The sequence below is a fragment of the Phacochoerus africanus genome, chromosome 2 (genome assembly GCF_016906955.1).
Source record: "Phacochoerus africanus isolate WHEZ1 chromosome 2, ROS_Pafr_v1, whole genome shotgun sequence".
NCBI classification, from domain to species: domain Eukaryota; kingdom Metazoa; phylum Chordata; class Mammalia; order Artiodactyla; family Suidae; genus Phacochoerus; species Phacochoerus africanus.
This window is the reverse complement of record NC_062545.1, coordinates 20,544,170-20,570,497: the sequence shown is the minus strand read 5'-3', so window position 1 is coordinate 20,570,497 and position 26,328 is coordinate 20,544,170. Positions and strand designations below refer to the sequence as shown.

General features: G+C 38.4%; 1 protein-coding gene across 14 annotated transcripts in view; it reads left to right on the top strand.

Moving 5' to 3' along the window:
• UTRN (utrophin) overlaps nt 1-26,328 on the top strand; it is a 537,684-nt gene that overhangs the window by 451,645 nt on the left and 59,711 nt on the right. For all 14 annotated transcript variants that reach the window (XM_047770002.1, XM_047770001.1, XM_047770005.1 and 11 more), the window contains 3 exons: nt 13,051-13,112; nt 14,720-14,794; nt 22,024-22,225. In XM_047770002.1, the coding sequence (XP_047625958.1) occupies nt 13,051-13,112; nt 14,720-14,794; nt 22,024-22,225 (339 nt within the window). The remainder of the gene's footprint in view (nt 1-13,050; nt 13,113-14,719; nt 14,795-22,023; nt 22,226-26,328) is intronic.

Sequence of the window (26,328 nt, the reverse complement as noted above, 5' to 3'; positions counted from 1 at the left end):
AACGTATTAGGATGTATTAATTTGGCCAAGAAGAAAATAATCTTTAGGTAGAAATATTAGGTATTTTCGGGAGTTCCCATCGTGGCACAGTGGTTAGCGAACCCAGCTAGCATCCATGAGGACGCAGGTTTGATTCCTGGCCTTGCTCAGTGGGTTAAGGATCCAGCGTTTCCATGAGCTGTGATGTAGGTGGCAGATGTGGCTCAAATCCTGCGTTGCTGTGGCTGTGGCATAGGCCAGCGGCTACAGCTCTGATTGGACCCCTAACCTGGGAACCTCCATGTGCCTCGGGTGCGGCCCTAAAAGACAAGGAAAAAAAAAGAAAGAAATATTAGGTATTTTCAATGTTTTAAGTATACAATTTTATGTACTTTAATGCCAGAATATAGCAAGAATGTTGGCAGAGAATGGGAAGGACAAATTATTTTTATTTGATATTTTAATTTTATATGTTAGTTAAAACATACTTTGATGGCTCACCAGTGCATTTCTTTCTCTCCAGCAATTCTCCAGCAATTTCTCTAGTAATTGGTATATATTGGTCATATATTTTGTACAGTTTGTTCATTTCCTCAACTAAAAGTTGACATCCAGGTAGTTTCAGGTGTAAAAGGAATGATGGGTAAATTAATAATATTCTGAGGTATACTGCTATAGTTCCATGACTCATTTGTTTCTAGAAAATGACAGAATATGGACCTTAACTGTAAGAGTCCCTATAGTGTAAACCCCCCTGTGTTAATATTTTAAGTTGAAACTCATAATGTTTAATATATTTGCTAAAGCAGACTCTCCTGATCTATTGTTCTTTTTTAGTCTCATTTTCTAGCCCAATGACAGCTCATCGTTCCATCAGTTTTAAGAAATTTGAAATGATTCATGTTGCCTTTAGAATGTACAAAAATATGCAAAAGCAGGATCTCTTTCTCTTTTAATCTGTGGTCGTGTATTTTGTACAAGTTGTTCATTTCCTCAACTAAAAGTTGACATCCAGGGAGTTTCAGGTGTAAAAGGAATGATGGATAAAAGCTTTGGGTTGCATTTTCTGAATACATCACAGTAACCATCTAAAACTCATTGCTTCTTTTTGATCCAGAAATAAAAACAATAACAACAACAATAAATGGTTATAATGGGCAATAGTAATGATAGTAATTGTAATAAATTATATGTTTTGAACATTCATTTGCCAAGCCATATGTGTGATATTTCACTTCTCAGAGTAGCGCAGTGAAGTAGAGGTACCATCTTTACCCCCATTTATACTGAAGGCTTAGATAATAAGTACACACACAGCTTGCCTGAGATCACACAGCCAGAAGATGCAAAAGCTAGCAGTCAAGCTCACGGGCAGACTCCGGCTCCTGAGGTCTTGCCCACCATGCACTACTGCCTTCTGTTGCTGTATTAGTGAAAGTAGAGAACAAACATTTTTAGTCACCTGGAAAATTTGTGTAGGATAAAGGATTATATTTAGGAAAGTACAGTCAGATGGAGAAGACATGAGCAAACAGCCTTTCTTTTGTAGTACAGACTGGTTACCATTTATTATGCACCTGCTATGTTCCAGCAATTGAGAACAGAGCTGTCCAAGAGAAAACCCATGCTTTCTCCAACACTGCATGCTGCCTTTTCTGTAGGATCCTCTATAAGCTCATTTCTGTAGGCCTTATATATGGAAAGTTCACACTGTGGTCTAATAATGGACAAAGGTGCTTTCCTATAGATGGCAGGTGTCATTCTGCACAGTCCTGCCCTTCGAATCATGACAGGGGTTCTGAGGTCGGGGAGCAGACTTGCTGGCCCTTCACTACTGGTGCTCATTCCCAAGGTCAGGAGCTTTCTGTTACTGGGAGATTTCCATCTGTGAGGAGTCTGGCCAACAAAGCTGGCTCACACACCCCTTGGGGCTTTTAACATGAGTACTGCTCTGCCTGTCCTTCCACTTTCACTGAATTTAGTAAGGAATAGTTGGGGAGTGCAGTTTTCCTTTCTTTCTCTGCAGTGTCTTCTCTAAATCCCAAGCATGTGGCCTTTTAATAAGCCTTAGTCTTGACACAGATGATGATCCTGCTCTTGTGACACCATCACGCTCACATCTATAGTTCTGTAGCTTCGTTTTGCCCGCTAGAATCTGAGGTGCAAACCTGAATTCTTTATAATGCTGTCACACACATCCAGCTTTAACATGAACACTTTCGTCAACCCTGATTGTATAGATATGCCTATCGCATTCTCTACAACTGACATTCCTCACTACTACAGTGTATTAAGCAGAATAAACTAATTTGCATCTACAAATAGCACTATCATGCAGTCGCTACCTTGTTCAGACTCTGCCCTCATGCACAGATCTAAATCAATATTTTCCTCAATTTATTATATCTCCTATATTTTCCTTTTCTGCCCTGTGTTCATTATGGATAACCCCTAAGTATTGTCTGATACCCCTTTCTTGCCTCCCAAGGACACCCTCTGCTGCCCTAATCCATCAATTGCTGGGAAAAAATGACGTTTATAGCTGTAAATGAAATCTTGGAGAGCAAGTAGTTGTTCTTTACAGCAGTCATGCAATTTATTTGCATAAACTGTATGTACTTGTCTCATTATATATGTTCAGTCTAAAGGAGAGAATGAATGCCTATTTCTTTACAGGAACTGCAAACCCTGCTTAGATGATGTAGGTGAAATATTTCCTCCCTAAATAAAAGCAGAGAGAAGTGGCAGCAATGGGAAATTCAAATATCCAGCCTCGCCAGAAAATTAAAGCTAACAAAGGTATAGGTATAACAACACCAAAAAAAGAAATTACCGTAAAACATTTTATCTTTAAAGGTTAAGGAAACTCATCCCCAAATGAAATAAAACCATAACAAAGATGTTTCAAATAGTGACAGGTCAATGTAGTTCTCTCTGAAATGCTTCCTATAGAAGCCTTCATCTCTCTCCTCCTCCTTAATCAAGATGGGAGATGGTGTCCTTTTGGTTCCAGAATTTCAAGTGGAGAAGTCTTGGGACACACTTCGAGTCTCTTTCCACAAATGGAGCTTGTGTTTTGGGTTTTAACAATAAAGAAACACATGAAATAGAAACATAAGAAAATGTACTGAAGAGTCTGCTTTTGCAAGAAGTCATCTGTGACTTTATTGAAAATAAGAATTTAAAGCTCACTGGGTCAACTCCACTGTTGAGAAGGTGAGAAAGAAATTGTTTTATGAAAGACTGACATCTTGGAATTGGCTTGGAGGCTGCTTCAGACAAATGAGCATACCTTGGCTAACTGAAAAGCTAAGCAACAGAGCTGCCCGGCACCAACCCCACATGGGCAACTTCTAGAGTATTGACCAGTATCCTGGTTTGTTGTGATAATTTAGGTGGAGTTGATGTTGTCTTAGAAAGACATTGACTAGTTCAGGACTTGAGAAGATAATCATCTTTCATGCCATTCATGCATATGTGGTGGGGGTCAGAGTTATTACCATGAAGTGAAACTGTGGCTTGGAATCTTCTAGATTACTCAGCTTCATTGAATTATGATGGCACCATCAGCGCGTTACTGCACAGTTTGATTTTTAGAGCCAGAGATGCAATTAATTAAGATCTACCAGATGGGACAGGAAGGATCACTGTGAGGCCATTAAGGGAAGGAAAAAAAGATATCTGTATCTGAATCTGTAAAGATTAAATTTTAAAAATAGTCATTATGCTTAGCAAAAGTGCAATGATCAAATGAATTGTGAAATAAGTAGAATATCTTTTTCTCTACTGATTATATAGTGAAGTGATACAGTAAAAGATTTGGTACAATCCTATGAAAGAATTTAGAACCAATTTCTCATTTAAAAAAATACACATGGAGTTCCCACTGAGGTTCAGCAGGTTAGGAACCCGACATAGTCTCCTTGAGGATGTAGGTTCAATCCCTGGCCTTGCTCAGTGGGTTGAGGATGCCACGTTGCGGCAAACTGCAGCATAAGTTGCAGATGCAGCTCAGATCCGGTTTTGCTGTTGTGTAGACCAGCGGCTGCAGTCCCAATTCAACCCCTACCCCAGGAACTTCCATATGCTGCAAGTGCAGCCCTAAAATATATATATATACACATGAAAGAGATAAAGTAATAAAAACAAACTAAATGATATAAATTCAGCTTTAAAAAAAAAATTAAAGATATGATAAGTTGAGCTCTGGTGGAAACATAATCCTGAAGTTAACACCCCAAGCCGGGGGTGTGCCAGGGCCAGCTGTGACCACAAATGACAACAAATGTTGACTGATGGTCTGACTCTCCCTAGATTGAGGGCTTGGGGGTGGGGCCCCCTATGTGTTCTGGACCCTAGTAAGAGATATTACCACAGGTGAGGCTCCCCGGGTTCATTAAATGTGTGCATGTTTATTCTTCCAGACAGTCTTTCAGTGCCTTTGAAACAAGTTGTCACCTGAATCGCCCCTCACGCCGAGGCACATCCATTTGGGTCATTAATTCTACTACTTTACTTAAATGCAAGCAAACCTGTCTTGCTGTTCTATTGTCCATGCCTGGGACATTGATGGTGGTATTTTGGGATGTTCTGCAGCCTCTGTTTCTGTATAGCCCTTTACATGCTTGGGTCTTTGAACCTACTCCTATGGGTGAAATAATTTTAAGTGTATTATGGAAAAACAACATTCAGCTGAATAAATTTGAAGATCTAATTGGCTTTGTTCAACAATTATGAATTGGACCGCATCCCATTTAGTTTATTGAAAGGAGCGCCCAAGAGTTGCACAGATTGGAAAGCTTTTCTAGAAATGGGGTGGGTGTTGATAACAAGGAAGTTATTAGTACAAGAAGAGAAAGAATTGTTTCAGGCCAGGTCATCTCCTTTGGGGGGGGGGGGTGGAATGCAGGGGTCTTATACAGATTCCCTCACTAGTGCTGACCAAGAAATCCAGACTGATTGGCTTATGCCACTCCCAGGAAAGGCTGAAACTGCAGTTGGGTTAGGTGTTGAGTCTTGGTGGGATTTACACAAGTGACTCCATTTTAGGCTTGTTGTTTCTTTTTAACAGCATTTTATAATCGAATTGAACAGATTTGGAATTATCCATTGGTTACTATTTAGTCTTCCTGTCTTGTATCTTCATTATCACACCAAACTAATGGCATTTTTTAAAGGAGACTCTGTGCTTTATGATATCCATTATCAAGTGGGATCATAGCTCTTACTTGGAATTTGAACAGAAGGGTTTTTTTTTTTTTTCCCTTAAAATGTTGACATTCAAATTTTAAGTTTTCCCTTAGATTTATTCTTTTGTTTCCAAAAGTATAACCTTGGATTTTCTGTCTTTAAAAGCCTAGAGAATGGTAGAAAGTGTTTGTGAAGGTTCAAGAAGTTACATACAACCTGAGGGACATGGAAGTTCACCCTCACACAGCTACCACACTGACTTCTGCACCTTGTGCATTCCCCAGGGACTCCTCAACCCAGTCCCACATGTAAGCACACACAAACACACAAGCACACACACAGAGTAAGGTGCAACATTACCAATGGGAGTATTTCCATATCCTTCAATATATTCCTGCATGATGAAACCAGATCGAGGGGATTATAAATTCCAAAATTAAAAAAGTCTTACTCCGACAAATGACATCACATCAGGTGCCAGAATGTGCTTTCAGTCTTTATGCTTTAGTCACCTGAGTGCAAATTTGATTACTTGGGGGCCCTATACGTAAGGTGTAAAAGCATATATAGAGTACTCACAAAGCCTACATATTGCCTGCATCAGCTTCATTCTGGAGATTCTATTTTTTAACCTATCATCTCTCAGCTTCTACTACATTATATAACTTACTTATGGCAGTTCCCTTTTGGCTCAGTGGTAATGAATCCAACTAGTGTCTGTGAAAATGCAGGTTCAACTGCTAGCCTTGCTCAGTGGGTTAAGAATCTGGCATTACCACAAGCTGTTGTGTAGGCCACAAATGTGGCTTGGAGCCTGTGTTGCTGTGGCTGTGGTGTAGGCTGGCAGCTACAGCTCTGACCTCTAGCCTGGAAATTCCATATGCCATGTGTGCAGCCCTAAAAAGCAAAAAAATAAAAAGCATTCCATTTGATGACATGGAATTCGTTGGTAATTTTGATAGGACCAGTTTGGGTAGAGGAGTAAAGTTGAAAACCACATAGAAGTGGGTTGAGTCCTAAATGAGACATGAGCTTGTAGACTATTCATTTGAGAATTTCGTCTGTAAAGAAGAGAAAAAGAGTGCTAGCTAGCAGGAAATGTAGATGCAAGATATTGGGTGTGAGTGTGTGTGTGTGCCCGCATGACACTGACATTCTGAGAGTAGTCTTATTAAGAGGAGTTGATAATCAGCACAAGAGTTGTTTGGAAATCTTTGGGAACAATTGGCTTTTGATAGGAGAGGGGATCATTCCTCATTTTAAAAAGGAGAAAAGAAGGCAAACTGGAAGATGGAGGGAATTTTATTGATTTGGTAGTTGGAAAAACGAAGTCATTCTTACCTGGTGGTTTTTAGTTTTTTCAGTGAAGTATGAGATCAAGTTAAATGATACCAAGGCAGGGAAGAAACTTATTTAAGTTTGGTGAATGGCAGTAGTGAATTGTTGTCTTGGGCTCTGGGAAGTAAGTTCTTTAGGGAATGTAGAGCATTTGCCAGCCGTTGGACATTTGATGTTTGAAGTCAAATATTTAAAGTATAATCAGTCTCTGTGTTGACTGATTTTCTCCAGCTGTATTCATGCACAGCTGCTCTGGTCCAGAGAAGACAAGTGATTGAGCGGTTCCATGCTTGGTTTTGCTAAGAGTGAGAGAGATGTGAGATTATTTGTAATGATTATAATGATGGACCTCATGAAATTTAGACTGATTCATCAGAAATATTTTAAAAACTCAATCATGAAAATATATTTTCATATTAAGAACTCAGGCTTAAAATTAAACCGTCTTGGTTCGAACTCTATTTCTACTATTTGCTATGTGACCTTGAGCAAGTTATTTAAGTTTGTCTGAGTTTCCTTCATCTGCAAAATGGGAATAATATTGGCACCAAATTCGTAGAATTGTTCAGACTGAGCTTACACAAAGGGTTTAGAAGAGTACTTGGTACAAACTGAGCATTCAAATAACAGGCTATTACTGTAATTGATATTATACATCCTCATTTAGTGTGTTATCTTTCTCTGTGCACAGCCAAGAAGAAATATTTCTTTCTGTGACAGTCTTATCCAGAGTATTACACCTAGTTCTTTTCCCCACATTTTTTTTTTTCCTTAGGGCCATACCTGTAGCATATGGAGGTTCTCAGGCCAGGGGTCCAATCAGAGCTGTAGCCGCTGGCCTACGCCAGAGACACAGCAATGCAGGATTTGAGCTGCATCTGCATGCCACCTACACCACAGCTCATGGCAACGCCAGATCCCCAACCCACTGAGCAAGGCCAGGGATCGAACCTGCATCCTCATGGATGCTAGTCAGTTTTGTTACCCACTGAGCCACAACAGGAACCCCCTCTTTTCCCCATATTTATATTTTTAATTAACTCACCTTTTTTTTTCTCCTATACGCTGTTATAAGTAAAATTTGAATGAAATGATAAATGGCAAACCCCACAAAATCTAGTTTCAAACATAAAATTGGATAGATAAGTAACAACTAAGTATGATTGGCTAAGTGTCAGTTTTGGACAATCCTTTCTCATCATCTTTTTTTGTTTTTACATTAAATGTTTTTTTCATTTATAGTGATTTTTATTTTTTCCATTATAGCTGGTTTACAGTGTTCTGTCAGTTTTCTATTGTACAGCAAGGTGATCCAGTTACACATGCATGTATACATTCTTTTTTCTCACATTATCATACTCCATCATAAGTGACTAGATATAGTTCCCAGTGCTATATAGCAGAATCTCATTGCTTATCCATTCCAAAGGCAATAGTTTGCATCTATTAACCCCAAATTATCACAAGTCTGTCTCCAACCACAAGTCTTTTCTGTGGAAAGATTCATTTGTGCCATATATTAGATTCCAGATATAAGTGAAATCATATGGTATTTCTCTTTCTCTCTCTCTCTCTCTCTCTCTCTCTCTTTTTTTTTTTTTGGATTTTTGCCTTTTCTAGGGCCGCTCCCACAGCATATGGAGGTTCCCAGGCTAGGGGTCTAATCAGAGCTGTAGCTGCCAGCCTACACCAGAGCCACAGCAACTCGGGACCCGAGCCGCGTCTGCAACCTACACCACAACTCACAGCAACGCCGAATCCTTAACCCACTGAGCGAGGCCAGGGATCGAACCCTCAACCTCATGGTTCCTAGTTGGATTCATTAACCACTGGGCCACGACGGGAACTCCTCTCATCATCTTTTAATGGAAACAATGAGACTACTCTAATAAGTACAAATTACTTTAAAACGTATCTTCTCCAGAAATTCTTTGTCCAGAAATCAGTATCTTGTCAACATTTTGTAAAAATTGCTGTTGGCTCATTTTCTTATATACTGAACAGTATTGTGATGCATCATTTTTTGTGTTCTGTTCATTGGTGTACAATCCTATTTGTGTTGGACTTTCTGTGGCTTGTGAGAACGTATTATGAGTAATAATAAGTAGAAGTGTATATTACTTATTAACCTTACTGATTTAATAGTTTAGTAAAGGCCACAAAATAGGGACCCTATGTTATCCCAACTGGGACACTGAAGAGTCGAGGGGGAGTTCCCGTTGTGGTGCAGTGGTTGACAAATCCGACTGGGAACCATGAGGTTGTGGGTTCGATCCCTGGCCTTGCTCAGGGGGTTAAGGATCCGGCGTTGCCATGAGCTGTGGTGTAGGTTGCAGACGCGGCTTGGATCTGGCGTTGCTGTGGCTCTGGCATAGGCCGGCGGCTTCAGCTCTGATTAGACCCCTAGCCTGGGAACCTCCATATGCCATGGGAGTCGCCTAGAAAAGGCAAAAAGACAAAAAAAAAAAGAGAGAGAGAGAGAGGGGCACTTTAATAATTACATGTGATGGCAGGTACAACCTAGGACTGTCGCAGGTGTTGAAGGATAATTTTTTTTAAAAAGGTAATGGAGATCTATTGCACAACACAGTGATTTATAGATACCATTACTGTATGATAAACTTCAGAGTTGCCAAGAGACTAGACCTTAAATGTTCTAACCACAGAAAAAGGAAATGGTAATATGATGCAGTAGAGATGTTAACTAATGGTGAGGTGTAATCATACTGCAATATACAATATATCATATCAACCTATAAACCTTAAACTTGCACCATGTTATATGTGAACTGGATTGCAATTAAAAATAATAGGCTTCAAGGAGAATGCTACGTACTAGTTTTTATAGTCAGGTAAGGGATGTTAAAATAAATGAACAGTGGATGCAAAGTGACAAACTGGCCAGTATCCATCAGGACAATAATCAGTTTCATTTGAGTGGACACAATTTGCATTTCTGTGGACAAAAAAATAATTTGCATTACTATCAGTTTTCTTCATTTTGCAGAGTTTAAAATAGCTCAAAGATAATCTAAGATGCACTCACTGATTTTGGGCACACATCCAAGACCTTCACAATTTTTCCCCATGCAAGCAAAACTGGCCTGGTTAGGCACCCTGGTTAGTTATGTCACATATTCTTTCTGTTGTTGGCCCCGTTTGATTTTGGACTGAACTCTTAGTTACTGCTTTGTTAGATTTTTAATGTTTCAATTTATTCTTGGACAAATCCCTCTTGTCTATTCCCTCTTAAATAGAGGATTTTTAGGAACAAAATCACAATTTTATTTTATAGTATATCAAGCTGTAGAATATTAAGTTCTATTCTCTTTCATATTTTAGATTAGCCAAAACCTAAACTGTTGTTATTTGGAGGGGAAGAAAGCTACTTATATTCTGTTTTGGTTGCCTCCTCTGGGAGGACTGGAAGCATTTTGGCAGGATGAGCTGAGCCATCTGCAGCTGTTCAAATACTTTGAGCCTTTGGATTGATTGTGGATTTTGCTTTAAAACCTTTCCCCACTTAAAAAAGAAAGAAAACCCAACATCTACTCCTGCATCTACTCCTTTTTTTAACTGTTGTTTGGTAAGCTGCAGTTATACTTTTGTAACCAGAGACTGTTTATTTTCAGCATTGGCGGTTTTGCCTAATGAATCAACTGGTATTGAATTCACAAAGGGAGGTGTCGTTTGCCTCCCTCCATCTGTTTGCCAAATGTGTGTGTTCCCTCAGCTCCTAGCAGTGGTTTCACTAAAAAGAGCCATTAGCAAGCGGGTGTTCTCATCAAATTCTCAGTCCTCTTTCTGCCTGGTGGTATTTTCCCCTCGTGGTTCCATAGGGGCTGTTTGCCAAAGCAGCACACTTGTGATTCTAGAGGAGGTCTACTTTTATTTGTTGTTTAAGTATAAAGTTTGGCGTTCCTCATAGTTTTAGTTTGGTTCTTGAGCCTTGGTTTGGTCCTTCGTGATGGGTTGTCTGTCTCTGAGAAGGAATGTTGCCATGGGGATTGAAATCACTCTGAAGAGGAGATAAGAGATCAAGTGAATACTGGCAGACTCTCTTAAGACTGGGAGCCCACGATAAATTTCTGTGGATTACATTGTATTTTCAGCAAATCCTTCTTTTTTAAAATTGTATTATAGTTGATTTACAATGTTCTGTCATTTTCTATTCTACAGCAAAGCGACCCAGTATACACAGACACACATTCTTTGTCTCCTATTATCTTCCATCATGTTCTATCACAAGTGATTGGATATAGTTCCCTGTGCTAAATAGCAAATCCTTCTTTATTCTTATTGGTAGTAGGAAAGAAGTTTTTATTAGCAAAATTTGGAGGTATATTTTTATTTTTATTTTTCTTAACTTTCATTCATGTATTAGGAGCCTTTTAGGTCGGGCGCTTCTCTCACTTGAAAGAGCATATCACTCACTTGGGTTTTTGATAAGATGAAGTTTCTATTCAGTGGATGTGAGGATCTGAGGTTCTGCATCTGAAAACTCTGGGCCACACTATGAACAGTAAAAACGTCAGGGCAAACAACTTTGGTACTTTCTCCGTGGAGTTTGGAGCAATTTAAATAGTAAAAGGATAGAATTATTTGGTTGGTGGTCAGTAGTAAAATATTTAAAAATATTTGCCTTTTTATTGGTGTCAAAAACTAGGTAGAGGAGTCCGACAACTTTTCAAGCCATTCGGAGACAGAGCTTCACGCTGAACATAATTTGTTAGGGATTTTGGAATATCTTGGACGTTTGACATATTTAATTTCAAATCTGAACTTTAATATCTTTCAAAGAAAACGGAGTTATTTGGGGATTCTGTTCCTTGTGTATACATAACATTGATTAGGTCCTTTTCCAAGTGGCATGCCTTACTTGATATATTATAGAGGTTTAAAAAAAATAGTTTCCCTGAAATTTGAGTGTATATTTTAATATTACTATGTCTTGTGTGCTTTGTGATTTTACTTAGCTTACTAGGCAGTTTTATAAGAACTGTCATCCAAGAAGTCTTTTTGAGTACTGTTATATATTATTACTCTATTCTGACCTAGATAATGGGAAGTAAACTATTTTTAAATAAGGCCACTGACCCATTGAAGTTAAGAGCTGTTCGCTACACACACACACACACACACACACACACACACACACACACACACACACACACAGAAAGAAGGAACCTAATTTAAAGCACTATGTTGATCTGTTTTATCCTCATCTTATTTCCCCAAAACTTCTAATTCTATTAATTAATTTTGGAATTTACAGAAAAAGAGGAAGTATGAAATCTCATTCTTAAAGCGAAGAATAAGGATCATGAGAAAAACTATTCAATACTTTTAAAAACCACTAGTTAACTGGGGGAGGCTGAGAGCTGAGACAGAAGTGTGAAGTTAAAGGACAAGAGAAAGACACACTACACATGTAAGGAGAGTTATGTGTGTGAAGAATCCAGATGTTCATGAAGAGCATGTCAGGGAGAAGAAACAACTTTTTCTCCATCCTCTTGGGTTCCTTTCCTGGGGGCCTGTGAATTAAAATGAGAATGACAAATTAGCAAGAGAAAAGAGTTCATTTATGGATGCAGTCTGCATGTAGGGATAAGTACCTCAAAAAGGTGGTTGGAATTTGGGGCTTTAATACCCAACTCAGGAGGGAAAGGAAAGTGAGGGAAGAGAAAAGGCTCCTATGAGAAGAACTTGTAGGATCCTCTAGGAAAGATAGGAGAACAAACATGAGATAAGAAAGGTTGCAATAATGTTTGTTTATGCAGGTGCGAGTCCTCTGCATAGCCCTAAACTCTGCTGGAGAGAGGATTTATGGTAGCCTCGTTTCCCAGAAGTTGCTGCCTTTAGTCAGATGAAGGAAGCTCTGACAAAGCTTCTTTCTGCCTTTGTTTAATCTCCTACATCTTCAGTTTAAAATAATCTTGGTACCACCTTTGGGGTCTGAATGAGTCCTCACAGAGGAAAAGGGCAGATTTCCCTGGAAGAAGGAAAGACTATAGTTAAAGAGGTAGTAGACTCAGTAGATCGTGGGGTGATGTTATTCACAGTTAAACTCTTTCTTTCTCTGTTCTTTAGAAATTTGACTAGGACTTCTAAAATTTAGTAACTCTTCACAACACTTTTGCTCTCAGAGGGTTTATTCTGAATGAGAATTCTACATCTGCCTGAGTAGAATTAGAATTATTCTGGAGGCTATACTGATGTGGCTACATCAAGCCTGAGGCTCCAGGATCCATGACAGTCACATTTTACATCTAGGTTTTAAGCTTTAATTACAATTTTTTGGAAATAGATAAAGCAATTTTTATTCATATTTCCATCATTTAATTGCTCGAATAAAAACCTATTGTTGTTTCAAATATTAAGTAATAACTGGGCATCTGGTTTCTCAGTGATCCTTTGGGGATAATGCTGCATATATTCTTAAAAACTTGAATAAAAATTCTGTTTGCATGTCTTCTGTATGACAATTATTATTTTATGTGTTCTTTTATTCAAATATATTATCTTTCCTCCTCCCGACCCCAGTCATCAAACACAGACAACCTGTTGGGATCATCCTAAAATGACTGAACTCTTTCAATCCCTTGGTAAGTGTTATTTTAGGTAATGGTAATGAATTAAGCTAAACAATTGAGAATTGTATTCTTAAAAGGATACTGATCACCAGCTTTCCTTACATGGCATGTTATGTTTAAAGCATCTTGTAAAAACAGTTGAATTTCTAAGGGCAATGCAGTAAACAGATTTTACCTTTCTTAAGAGAATGCATGGTTTGAAACAGCGTGAGCCAAAGAAGGGTGATCTTAAAAGGAGTTTAATTGGTTTTACCTCCCTTGTATTGAGTCATCTTAAACTGGAGCTTTGTGAGAAAATAGAAAACAGTTACAGTATAGCAGCCTCTAATCCACTGCTTTAAATTTGCTTTTAGCTCACTTTTTATTTAGTAAACATCATTAAATTAGCTTGCCTAATTTCATTTTGCCTAAGTAGTCATTAAAAGCTAAATTCATCTTAATATAAAAAGGCATGGAAACACAGGAGATGAGAATTCTGACCTTGTAGATTTCTAGCAGAAAATGAACTGTTTATTTATCTGCTTCCCTTACATTGGCCCGGTGGTTTAAAAGAGTTTTCTCCTTGGGGACCTAAGGAGCTGCTGGAGGGGGAAAAGGGCTCCCCAAGACTCTCAGACACACTCCCATTCCAACAATGAGAGGGCACCCCTTTTTATTTCTTTAAACATTTGGGTCCATAAGGACGGCTTCAAAGATGGGACAAGCAAGAGAAAGGCCACCAGATTGTTTAGTTTATAAAATGAAGGGGCCAATTTTGATTATTTCTGAGTTTTCTAACTCTTCTGGTCTGTAATACTGATACTCTGTCTTGAGGAGACAGAGGAAGAAATTCCAGTATCTTTGGGTTTTGAACTTGATGCTAAATCTGTAAGATTTTTTAAAAAATTCTAATAAAATTGACATACAACATTATGTTAGTTTCAGATTTCCAACATAATGGTTCATTATTTGTGTATATTGTGAAATGATGACCAAAATAGGTCTAGTTAACATCCAGCATCCAACATAGTTATGTAATTTTTTTCTTATGATGAGAACTTTTAAGATCTACTCTTTTAGCTATTTTCAGATATACAATACAGTCTTATCACCTGGAGTTAATCTATTGTTTCTAAAGATTTGAGTATTGATTATAGTATAATTTTAACCAGATTGCTAGAAAAGCAGAAGCAGCAAATAGGTTAGGATGGAAGGAACTAACTTTATGAGCAGTGAGAAAAATAGCCTAGTTGACAGAAATCTGACTGCCTTTGGGGGAAAATGCCTGGAGGAGAACCCCTCTAGGCAGTAGAGAAGGCAGGACCTTCAGCCTATGGCGTGGTGTATTTCTTAGGCCCTGGAAAGGCAACAGGCTATGCTTCCTTTCCCTCGTTTTCCTCTTTTTCCTATTGGAAAGTGCTTTCTTGAAATCTTCCATGTAGCACTGTTTTGGAAAGTATCTCACCATGGTACTAATGAACATTTAATTATTTTCTTAACTGCTGTGGATTTTAGGCAATGGCCTTGTCTTGCGCACAGACATAATACTTTTCCATCATCAAAGTAAAGACATAGTCTTAGCATTCAAGGTAACTTAAATCATAAGCATGCTTTTGAATGTGTTCTGTTTTCTATTTCAGCCGACCTGAATAACGTACGTTTCTCTGCCTACCGTACAGCCATCAAAATCCGAAGACTCCAAAAAGCACTGTGTTGTGAGTTTATTCTACCAAAGTTTGGGATGGCTTTTTTCTTTTTCTAAAGACAGAGATAAATGAAGAGGGTGATGTATTTGTAGAGTTAATCTGATTTTCAGTGTACCTCACTCAAGGAGGAATTGGCTGTGTTTCTGTAAATGCTTTATTATATGCCCATCAGCATGCATGTAGCAGTAAAACAAATGAACATATGCCATTCTCAGTTGGAGAGCCAAATTAACCAAAATACAGGAGTCATGTAAAAAGCTTTTTCAAAAATTATGCTACCACCCAATTTAAAAGGATTAAATCAAGGAATCAAAGTAGGAGATTATTGCCTTTTTAGTCCTTTGTATTTGCTTGGAAATGTAGGGTTCCAAACAGCTTCATCAGTGCAATCATATAATAAAGAAGCACTACAAAAATGGCATTCCATATCCAAATTTGAACTGGCTCCTAGAAAATTAGATAAAAGGCTATGTTCGTTTAAATGTTTTAAGAGATTTAATATTCTCAATATGAACTTTGACCCACAGAGCATATATTCAGAGTGATTGTCAGTGATAGACCTTTTACTCAAAGGTTATTGATTCCCCCATAACCTAAATTTAAGTATAAATATGAATGCTTGTAATAGAGTATAGATTGAAGCTCTCTGGATTCTATTTGTGGTTGTAGTTTTAATGACTGAGTCTGCTCAGAGAACATTTAGGCCTTGTCACATAGTTAATACATAGTGACATTTCCTATACTTTTATTACAACAGTGTAATTTGAATAATTCCAAATATCCTCATCCGCTACCTTTTGTTAACAGCTGTTACATGTCTAGGCCATTCAGTGAGGCTCTGCAAATTAACCTTAGAAAAGTGGTATGTGAAGGTTAAAAATCTGCTCTTGAAGGCAGTAGAAATGAGAAATACTTTTTAAGCTGGCTATATGAAGAGAGTTAAGGAAAGAGACGCGTAGAATCGTTGCAAGAAAATACAGCAGTGCCAAGCTTTAAAATAAGAAACCCTTAAGCTATGTGTGAAAGAGCCACCTGAAGGGCTGAAAAGCACCTCTAGCTAGATTCAGCAGTGGACAAAAGGCTGCAATGGCCTGAAAGCCTGTAATCCTCCTAGCCCCAGAGATTATTGGCAGTTTGTAGTGGTCATGGCCAGTATTGCAGAATTACCAGCCCCCAAATATAAAGCCAGCACACTCTGGCCAGTGATCTGTATGTTGAGCCAGAATGGAATAGGAAGTGAAATAGGAGCACACAAAAGGGATTTCAGGGAGCTCAGTCAGTCCAGGGTGACAGCAGTTTTCAAAGAGGCTCAGCTGCGTGTCCAGCATCCAGCTGACAGACCTGGAAAGTCTTCGCAGGCCTGATGAGCTAGCAAACGAGGACAAATGACTCAGCCACAAGATCTCCATGGTCGGCAGACCACTTTGTGTTACTATGAACAGGGGCCTGGTTTTCAATAATACGTCTGGGAAAATAAACATATTAACACATTTGCTGTTTTCTTCTGTGGGTTCTTCTGAGCCCCATAGAAAAAAAAACAGAGAGGAGCAGAAGAGAGACACCTCCCGCTTGCAAACTAAATGGCATTTAGTAATGCACACTTAGAAATGAGCTGGGTTGTGTTCAATTGTAAATGCTGGAGGTGACATCCACGGGGCCACCTGGCCTCTGCTTTCCCCGCTGCTCCTACTGGGGGCCTTTGCACGCTGGTTCAGCTCACCTGTTTATAATTAATCTACTCTTTCCTCTCCCATCCTTTGTTTACTTGAAATGCCCTGACCCTTCCTCTGCAATAGTTTGCAATCCTTTATTCCTCCCAAATAACTGTTAAAAATTTACTTCTTTTGGAAACATTTACAAGCTAATCCCACCTGCCTTCAGGTTTTCCAGAACTTTATGATTGCCTGTAATGACTGTCTTTCACATAAGCGCCCCTTGAGTGCCTTTGTGTGGTAGATAATGTGAGGGGGTTGCCCCCGTCTCTGTCGACACCTGCTTTAGGTCAACGGTTGCCTCTCACTTTGTGTAAATCTCCACCCAGCACAGTGTCCCAACACTGTCGTTGCTGTCGTTGTTCATTCATTTATTGGGCTCCAAGATGGTGCAGGAGATAAAAACAATATAAAGAGGCTTCGTTCCCACACTCAAGGAACATATATTTGGAGACAGCACGTTGCCTGTGGACACAGACCCTCCGCTTCCAGCAGATCCTGTTGCCCTTGAATGGGATGGCCGTGGCCTTGGTCCGTCTCTCCATCTGCTTTATTCGCCGTGCCCCACTTTGGGATCTCATACTTCTAGCGCACTATTGGCGTGGCGAGCTCTGTTTTCTCTTTGTCCTGCCTGAAGAGCTCCTGTCTCAGCCCTTTGTGTTTGTCCTCCTCCTGTGGCTGGTACACCCTCTTCTTTTTTAGGTCCCAGTTTAACTGTCCCCTGTCTCTAATGAGGCTTTCTTGACTACTCTGCTCCAAACTAGGTCACTCCCAAGTCTCCATCTCATAGATTGTTTTTTCCTCATGTGGCACCTGTCATAATATTTGATATTCTGTTTATTTCCTTGCTTACCGTCTGTCTATCCAAATGAACTACACTAGTCTGTTTTCTTCTCCACTTCAAGCCTCATACAACCTCTGGCACAAAGCAGTCTCCTAGGACACGAGTGAATGATTTGAGTTTGAAAGTTTTTAGAGTACACCAGGAAATATATGTAAGATTTATAGCAGCACTTTTTAATAGCACAATGGGTTTATTTTGGCATATACATAAATATGATATATAGCAGCAAAAATAAGCTAGTAATCAGCATCCACAGGGTTGAATCTTAGAATTATAAAGTTGCATGGAAAACATCAAGTTGAATGTTAAGAACCGGACATAGTGTCCATGAGGATATGGGTTCGATCCCTGGCCTCACTCACTGGATTAAGGATCTGACTTTGCTACCAGCTACAGTGTAGGTCGCAGATGTGGCTCAGATCTGACATTACTATGGCTGAGGTGTAGGCCTCAGCTGCAGCTCCAATTCAACCCTTAGCTGGGAACTTCCATATGCAGCAGGTGTGCTGTAAAAAGAAATAAATTAAAAAATCAAGTAGCAGAAGAAATTTGTGCAGTTCAATTCCATTGACATATATAGTTCAAAACCAGGCAGAACGAAATGCTCTGTTATTTAGGGACGCATATATACTTTTAGAAATTAAAAGTGAAATACAAAGGCTAGTGGTTCTCCCTGTGGCCATGAAGGGATGGAATCAAGGTGATTTTTCTGAGGAGCTTCCAGCAGATCAGTAAGAGACTGTTTCTCCAGCTGCATAATGGATTAATGGGAGCTTGTTCTATTATTTTTCTTTAGACCACACAAAATGTTATACATATCCTTTCACGTTTTGATTTTAAAACTATATGCTGGGCAGCAACAGAGAAGCCAAAGGGAACCACTGTCAGAGGAGGGAGAGATTTCCTTCATTGCAAAGAACAAGGCAAGCTCACTCGAGTAGGAGGCATATTAGCCAGGACCTAAAACCTTGTAGCATTTAGGCATGCAGCTGTCATCAAGAGTGAGAAGGAAGGGAGTTCGAGTCATGAAAATCAAAGGCCTGGATGGAGTTCAGGGAACATCAGGTCATCATGAAGTCAGAAATGGAGTCGCTTATGAACTGTTTTGTCCTGTATTCAGATATGTCCTTAAGATCAGTTTAGTTCATTTCAAGGTCATCAAGAAATCTTCTCTGATACCTTTAGTTCTTGTTCCTCAAATTCTCACTACGTTGTGTTTAATGTTTGCATATTTTCTATATAGATTGGATGCTATAGAACAGTTTTCTGTTCTGTGTAAGTTAGGACATGGGACCAGTTGTGAAAGTACACTTCAGACAATACCTAGGATCCATGGACCGAGGGAACAGAAAACAAGTCAGTAGTTCGGGTGAAGGATGATGGAGGCTGAGCATAGGAGGGAGAGAAGGGCATGGATTTGTAAGAAGGAGGGAGAACTAATGATGGGGTTGGGGGGGGATTTGATAGTTGATAAGCTGCAGGGTGTGAAAGGAGCAGAGTGTTGGCATATCTTGGGATTTGCAGACTGATGGGCTGTGGGAGGTAATGACACCATTACTGTATTTCAACATAACAAAAAGGCAAGACCTTTTTTTGGAGCATATTAAGGTGGCTGTTCCTGGAAGAGGAGCTCTGGTTGGGGTTAAAGCAGTGGGAACATGGTTCAAGCATTCAAGCAGGAGATCAGGATGAGAAAACAGAACCTGGAGTCATCCACTGCAGTAATGAAAGTGAACGAGAGCTGGATTAGAGAGGGAAGGGCAGACAGGAGTCCTTAAATGCCACTTACATTTCTGGGATGTCTAGGGAGAGGGGGATAGGAAAGGTGCTAAGAAGGGGTGGCCAAACAGTTTGAAAAGAGGAGAGTCACAGACACCCAAGGTCAGGTGCGGAATAGTGTGTTTTTGCAGAACAGGAGAATGATGATCCAATTCCAGTCAACCCCTTTGCCTCATATGTGGGCTTAAAGAAAAATCCTGAACGTTGGTAGAAAATGATTCTGCTGTTTGTTTCATTTGCCACATGACTGAGCTGTCATTTGTCTCCTCTTGAAAGGAGAAAATCATAATTTTCTGTAATTTCAATGTAGTCAGTCTTTAAAGGTACCTAGATGCGACACACTTCAGGAAGATGTGTTCCTGGCTTAGCCACTCAGGCAAAGTGTCAGAGTAAATCACAAAAAATTGAAGACATGATAGTCTGTGGGATGTGGCAAATTATTGTCACAGCTACAAGATGTATCACAAAGGAGGCTTCTCTAGAAGAGCCTAATCCAGGAAATGATCTTTTTGGAATATGATCTATTGTCACTTTACACCATGTGGGGACATCATAGCAGTGTTGCGTTGATGGTATAATTAGTGGTGGAATTCAGAAAACTTAGGGCATTTTGACAGTATTTGAAATATATTTCTTTATGTCTGTGTGGAGTTATACTTCTGTGGCTACTGTCATTTATTAAGCACATCTCTTTGGCACTGTGAAGAATGAAGTTGAATTTTACTCCTGCCCCCTGGAAGTTCATAATTGAAAATACTGTGCCGAGAAATGGGGTAAAAACAACAACGAAAATTCTTAGGATTTTTTTTCTGACACCATCCTGAACTCAAGTGAGGCTTACATAGGTTACTTTTGTAACTAGCCAAAATTTTACCAGTGATGTATTTGACATCAGAAGGAAATGGATTGATCTTTTATCCAGACTACACAATCTTTTATTTGTCTCTCTCTCTTAAAAAAAAAAAAAAAAAAAAGACTTCTCTGATGAGTTTTTAAGATGTCGCTTTAATCTGTATAATTTTAAAGCAGTTCTTTTCTGTTGTAGATAACTTGGGAAAAAAATAAATCATTCTAGGTGTTTAAGCAGCTAGAGCAGACACATCTCATAAATGTCTTTTAAAAATTTCAAAATTAATGTTTATTCAGTGGTTAAAAATAGGTGGATACAAAGAAAGATATTTGTTCATTTCATTTAACTGTCAAAATATGTCTTGTTTTTGAGAGAACAGTATTGTATCAAGCCAAAAGAAAGTAGTTGTTTATATATATATAAAAGTTTTCCTAGGAGTTCCTGCTGTGGTGCAGTGGTTAAGAATCTGACATTGCCACAGTTGCGTTTCAGATTCGATCCCTGGCCAGGAACTTGCATGTGCCAAGGGTGCAGGCAAAAAAAAAAAGTTTTCCTAAGCTTTTTTTTTTTAAGTTAAATAGTTAAATATGGAGATGGGCAAGAGCTTTATGAAGCAGTAATTTCTATGAGCAGACCTTAAATTTATGTGGGTTCTGTAATTTTTCAAGCTACGTGTTTAGATTTAGGAGTCATTTCCACCTTGTGTAAAGGTATAGATACATGGTAGTTTGATAATCTGATACGTTTCTTATTTTCAGTTAGCTAATCAATGACTCAAAGTTGATGAAAAGGAAAGATTTTGTAAGGTTTCTTCTATGTGTCTGAACTCCCCTGGGCCAACATGGCCTCCCCCTGGAGCTCCGCATCGCTGCCCCATGGTAACCGCATGCCACCCGCATTTGTGCCACACACCATCCAGAGTGCTGACCGTCATTTCTTAGAACTGCCTGGATTTCCTTGAATTCTCATCTTTTCTCAAGCAGTTCTATCTTGCCAGAATTCTTTCCTTGCTTTACATGGAGTTCTTGTATCTTATTCTTTAAGGTCTATTTCAAATCTCACCTTCCTAAGGAGTTGTTTTTTTTGTTTGTTTGTTTGTTTGTTTGTTTTTTTGAGCTCCTTCTACTCCCATAGCAGAAACAGCTCTCATAGAAATTTATGTCTTCTTCTTTTCAGGCATTTTCACCTCCTTTAGTACAGTGATAAGTATGCTTATTCTCCTTCTCAGACTGGCCACCTTTGAGACCCCACTTTCTTCTTTTGTGCCCACCCTGCTTGGTTTAGCACCAGCCATACCCACTGTAGAGGTTCTACCCAAGAGTAAGGTTGGAGATCAAATACACATAGGACCATGGATGTGGGTCCGATACTATGAAATTCCTGTAATTCCACCCAGCTGCAAGTTGCCTGTTTGCCAAAGCATCAAGGGAGGTACACTAGGTTAGGACCAGATTTTAAGGCCCTTATACGTCAGGCTTGGTTCAGTAAGGAGTGGAGAACTATTAATTTTCTATGGAACCTTTTTATGAACTGAACGTCTTCAGTGAACTTGAGAATCTCATGATGTAAATGTGCAAAAACCATTCAAGAACGGTCAGTTTTGCAGTGACATAAAGGGTGAATGGGAGAGTGGTGAGCTGGCTATGCTCGGAAGGTAGGAGAAGAGCAGTGTCGTATTTTAGATGTTCTACCATTAGGCTAGACTTAGAGACTTATGCTTTCTTACATTAAAAATACAAGAGGCTGAAGAGAGGAAAGCCAGAAAAACAAAGTAGGAAAAATTGATATTCTAAAGAGTGAAAAATGAGATCATACTGAAAAGTGACAGAGTTTAGATATAAAAACATGAACATAACAGATGTGAATAGAGGAAGAGACTAGAGTTATAAGAATGGAAATGCTATTTATTGCTTTAAAATTGAAATTAGCTAAAAAAAGGATAGATTCCTAAGTTGAAGAATGACACTAAAAACTCAAGACTGGGTATGGTTTTGTTTCAATGTTGTTCTGTAATGTAATGACTATACATATTCCTTTTTTCTCACTTGATTAGTGGATCTTTTAGAGTTGAATACAACAAATGAAGTTTTCAAACAGCACAAGCTGAACCAAAATGATCAGCTTCTTAGTGTTCCTGATGTCATCAACTGTCTGACAACAACTTATGATGGCCTTGAGCAAATGCATAAGAATTTGGTCAACGTTCCTCTTTGTGTGGATATGTGTCTAAATTGGCTACTCAATGTATATGACACGTAAGTTTGCTTTTCTTTTTTTCCATTAAAATTCAGTCATTGTATGTAATATGTTTATAGTGCAGAATGTCTCAATTTTTAAAGTGAACTTTTAAGAAAATACTTTTAAAGTACTTTTCCCTGTGTGAATATTTATGTCAACTGTTGAAAAGAAATCACTTTCCAAAAAGTGAGCTCTTAACCAACAATAGAACAAAAAAGAATGTCCATCTATGCTTTTAAGATTTTGCTTCAGTTTCTAAAGGCTGTCAAATTTATTGTGTTTTTCATCACCATGCTAAGGGAAACCTAGTGGGAAAAAAGTCTGATTTCTTTCCTCCATTATATTTTGTAGCATTTCTTTTTTCAAAAGACAAAATTTTATATTTATTGTTATAAATTTAAAAACTGATTCGATCATAATAATCCACTCTACATTTTTTTCTCTATGACAACTTAAGAGCAATTTGAATGGCAATTAAAAGGATTTAATTTCTCTTTGGGTATTAACTTTATTTATTGCAGTGGTGGTTATATGTATATATGGTGTTTAAAATAATTTATGCTATAGGACCCTCTAATGTCTGTAATTTAATTATATGCTTACTGTTACATAAAGAGCACTCCAACTTCCAGCTTAACTCATTTGCCATTTATTTGGCTTTTTTGAATGTGACAATGCATTTGTGAAATAATCAATTCTAGAAAGACCTGCTGTGGGCTGACATTTCTGAAACATTAGGAATTATTCATTCTTCTGGTAGGGGGTTAAAGTATGCAAAGATAAAATATGAAAATTAAAATTGTTGTTTTTCTCTGAGACTCTACAAGTCATTCTTCCATTAATTAGCTGTATGAAAATCTGTGTTTATCGGTTTTTTATTTGATTTAGAGAGAAAGAAGATAGATGATAGCTCATAAGTGCATATGTATTTAGCAGTCGGTTGATTCTGTATAGGAAGTAAAGGATGGTTGCAGTAGCTTTAGAGATGATTTAATTAAAATTTCATTTATTCTTTTGATTAGAAAAACCTTTTATCTTTCCCTACTCATAAATATCATAACAAAGTTTTTTTTTTTTTTTAAATAATCAAATAGTCATTGTGTGCTTGAGGGCTCTTAAGAAACTCACTGAAGAACAGACCGCATGAATCTCAGTTACCATAATGAATGTGGGCTTTACTCTATCCCTGTCTGTTATCTTTTAATACATTTTATCTTAATGCAAATTTTTATCCTCCTCGGGTATCATATAACAGTTAGCATTAATTCACTATTAAATTGATCTTCAATTTTTGAAATCTCTAAGAGACATTTCCTATAGGAAATGCACCAAAATAGCTGCTCAATTAGGCGTTTTAACGATAAAACCTGTAACTTAATTTTCTGTCCCAGGAAGGACACTAAATTCATGGGATACTTAGTTGAGAACTTCATTAAGCTCTTTGGAGTATGGTAAAGGTGTACATGTTGAGCCATATTTCAAGGAAGAATTGGAGAAGATGTTAAATCACTCTCCTTCAGTATTATCTGTGACCCTAATACACTACGTTAGTCTGCTTGGGCTGCATGACCAAGTACCACAGACCAGGTGGCTTAAACAACAGAAAGTTGTTTAACTAAATCTAGAAATTTATTTCTCACAATCCTGGACAGTACAAGTCCAAAGTCAAGATGTCAGCAGTGTTGGTTTCTTCTGAGGCCTTTCTTCTTGGTTATAGATGGCTGTCTTCTCCCTGTGTTCTCACATAGTTTTTCTTCTGTGTTTGTCTGTGTCCTGATGCCCTGTTCTATAAGAACATCTGTCATACTGGCCCACCCTAATGACTTCATTTTAATTACCTATATAAAGACTTTCTCTCCTTACATTCTCAGATTCTGAAAGCTAAGACTTCCACACATGAATTTTATGTGACTATAACTCAGCCCATAACACATACACACACTGTTTCCACTGGACAACCCAAAGGGGAATAGTGTCACTTAACTGGGAAGGAGGCAGTATGTGAAATGTTGTGATTCATGTTCCAGGGAGTTAAACATTGGCATATTTTCACTTTCCATCATCAAATATGAATGCATGGGAAGTGCTACACAGAGATATTGTTTCCTATTTAAAAAAAACAGTCTTTTGAAATTTTCCTTTATAAAGGAAAAAACATTTTCTTAGGATTTATCCCCCTACCATGCCAAAGAAATATAGCAGAGACCACGCTGGAATAGAGCAATGTCCATTTGGTTGCGTTTTCCATCTTGGAGAGGAATATCATGAATTAACCAAAGGAAAAAACACAGTAACTCGTATGATGGTAATCTCAGATGGCCAGAGTTGATTACCTAAATTTCTCTAACAACTATGATGTATTCATTTATCTAAACAAGAGTTATTAACTGTTTTCCAGTCGTTAGTTTCCTTGGAGAATCAGATAAGATTATGATCTACTTCATCCGATGTACCAGGACATTATGTACACCTAAGAAATCTCTCACCCTGGAAGTGGTACCATGATCTAACATTTCCATTCATTTAGCCGTATATTTTTAACTGCATTACTTTGTGTAGTATGTTACAGCTAGACCTGGTATTTTCAGCTCTCGAAATGTATTCAACCAGCTCTTAAAATAACACGTGGTAAACATACAGGAGATCATAGAATTCCAGAGGCTAAAGAAAGGGCTTTGAGGATCTTCCATTACCCTCTTCATTTTACTGATTGAGAAACTGATCGAGTGAGATAAGACAATTTCTCCACAGCCACATGCTGCATATTAGTCATAGATATGGAACTAATATTCGGGTTTTTTGATATTGACTTGATTATCCCTACTATAATGCCCATATCTAAGAAAAATGTTTCTTTATAAGTTATATTAAGTGTACTATTTCTTTCAGCTTTTTTCCCCCCCTTTTTTGGCCATACCTGTGACATATCAAGTTCCTGGGCCAGGGATTGAATCCGAACTACAGCACAACTTAACACCACAGCTGCAGCAATGCCAAGTCCTTAACCCACTACACCACAGCAGGAACTCCTCTTTCAGCTTTTAACAGGAACCCAACTCCTGATATTCTGAATTTTCTGAAAAAAGTCTATTTTCTCCTGTTGCAGAAGACAAGAATCCAAATTTTTGGTTCTGGTTGCTTTGTAACTTGGCAGCCCCTTAACTTTTGGCATCTCAATTTCTCGTCTGAAAAATTGAGATAAAAATACCTGCTCTGCTTCTCATACATAAGTGATCGTGAAGGGCAAGTGGACTAAGAGAGAAAGGATTTTATAAACTGTAAAGATAAAATTGATTCCATTTATGAGTTCACAGCCTTACTCAGTCTTCATCTTCCCAGGTTAAAAAGCCTTAATTCCACAATCTTCCTTCTTAATTTAATGGAAATCAAGTGTTTAAATCAAGATTCAAAGCAGTAGTCTGGGTTACTTGGTTTAAATATTTTTGTCCCTGCAGAAATTAACCTCATTTGATGCAGTGTTATGTCATTTTCTCCACTCTTCCAAAATAGATATAATTGTATTTATAAGGCACTTTCTGTTTGAATTAATTTCAGGAGTTACTTATGAAAACTATCAGGGACCCAAATACTTAAATATTGGGTTATGTCACTCACTAATAAATTTCATTGCCTCCCTATTCTCTTTCAAATTTTGGTACCTTAGTTACATCAGAGTCCTCTGTCATCTGGCTCCACGTAACCTGGTCAACTTTATCAAGCATGTAGCCTGATGCAGGTCCTTGCAGTACCTGATGAGTCTTCTTCCTTGTACACACACCCCTTCTTCTGTCCTCTTGTCTGGGTTTTTCCTATGATAATCTACTTTCTCCTAGTTGGGATAGTCCAGTCATCTCATGCTCTCAATGTCTGATTTTGGTATAACTTCTCTATCAAATGCTGTGAGACTAGTAACTATTCAGCCTGACCACCAATCATTAATGACTAGTCAGCCACAATTATCTTATACTTGATGATTTCCATGCATAAAGATTGGCCTCATATTTTTCTAAGGATTAGTTGTTTTCTTGTATCACTTCTCCAGCTAGTCATGGGAAGGAATCACACCTTATGCTTTTCTGTTGGTCCCTGTGGTGTACAGAACAATGCTGGTCTTGATAGC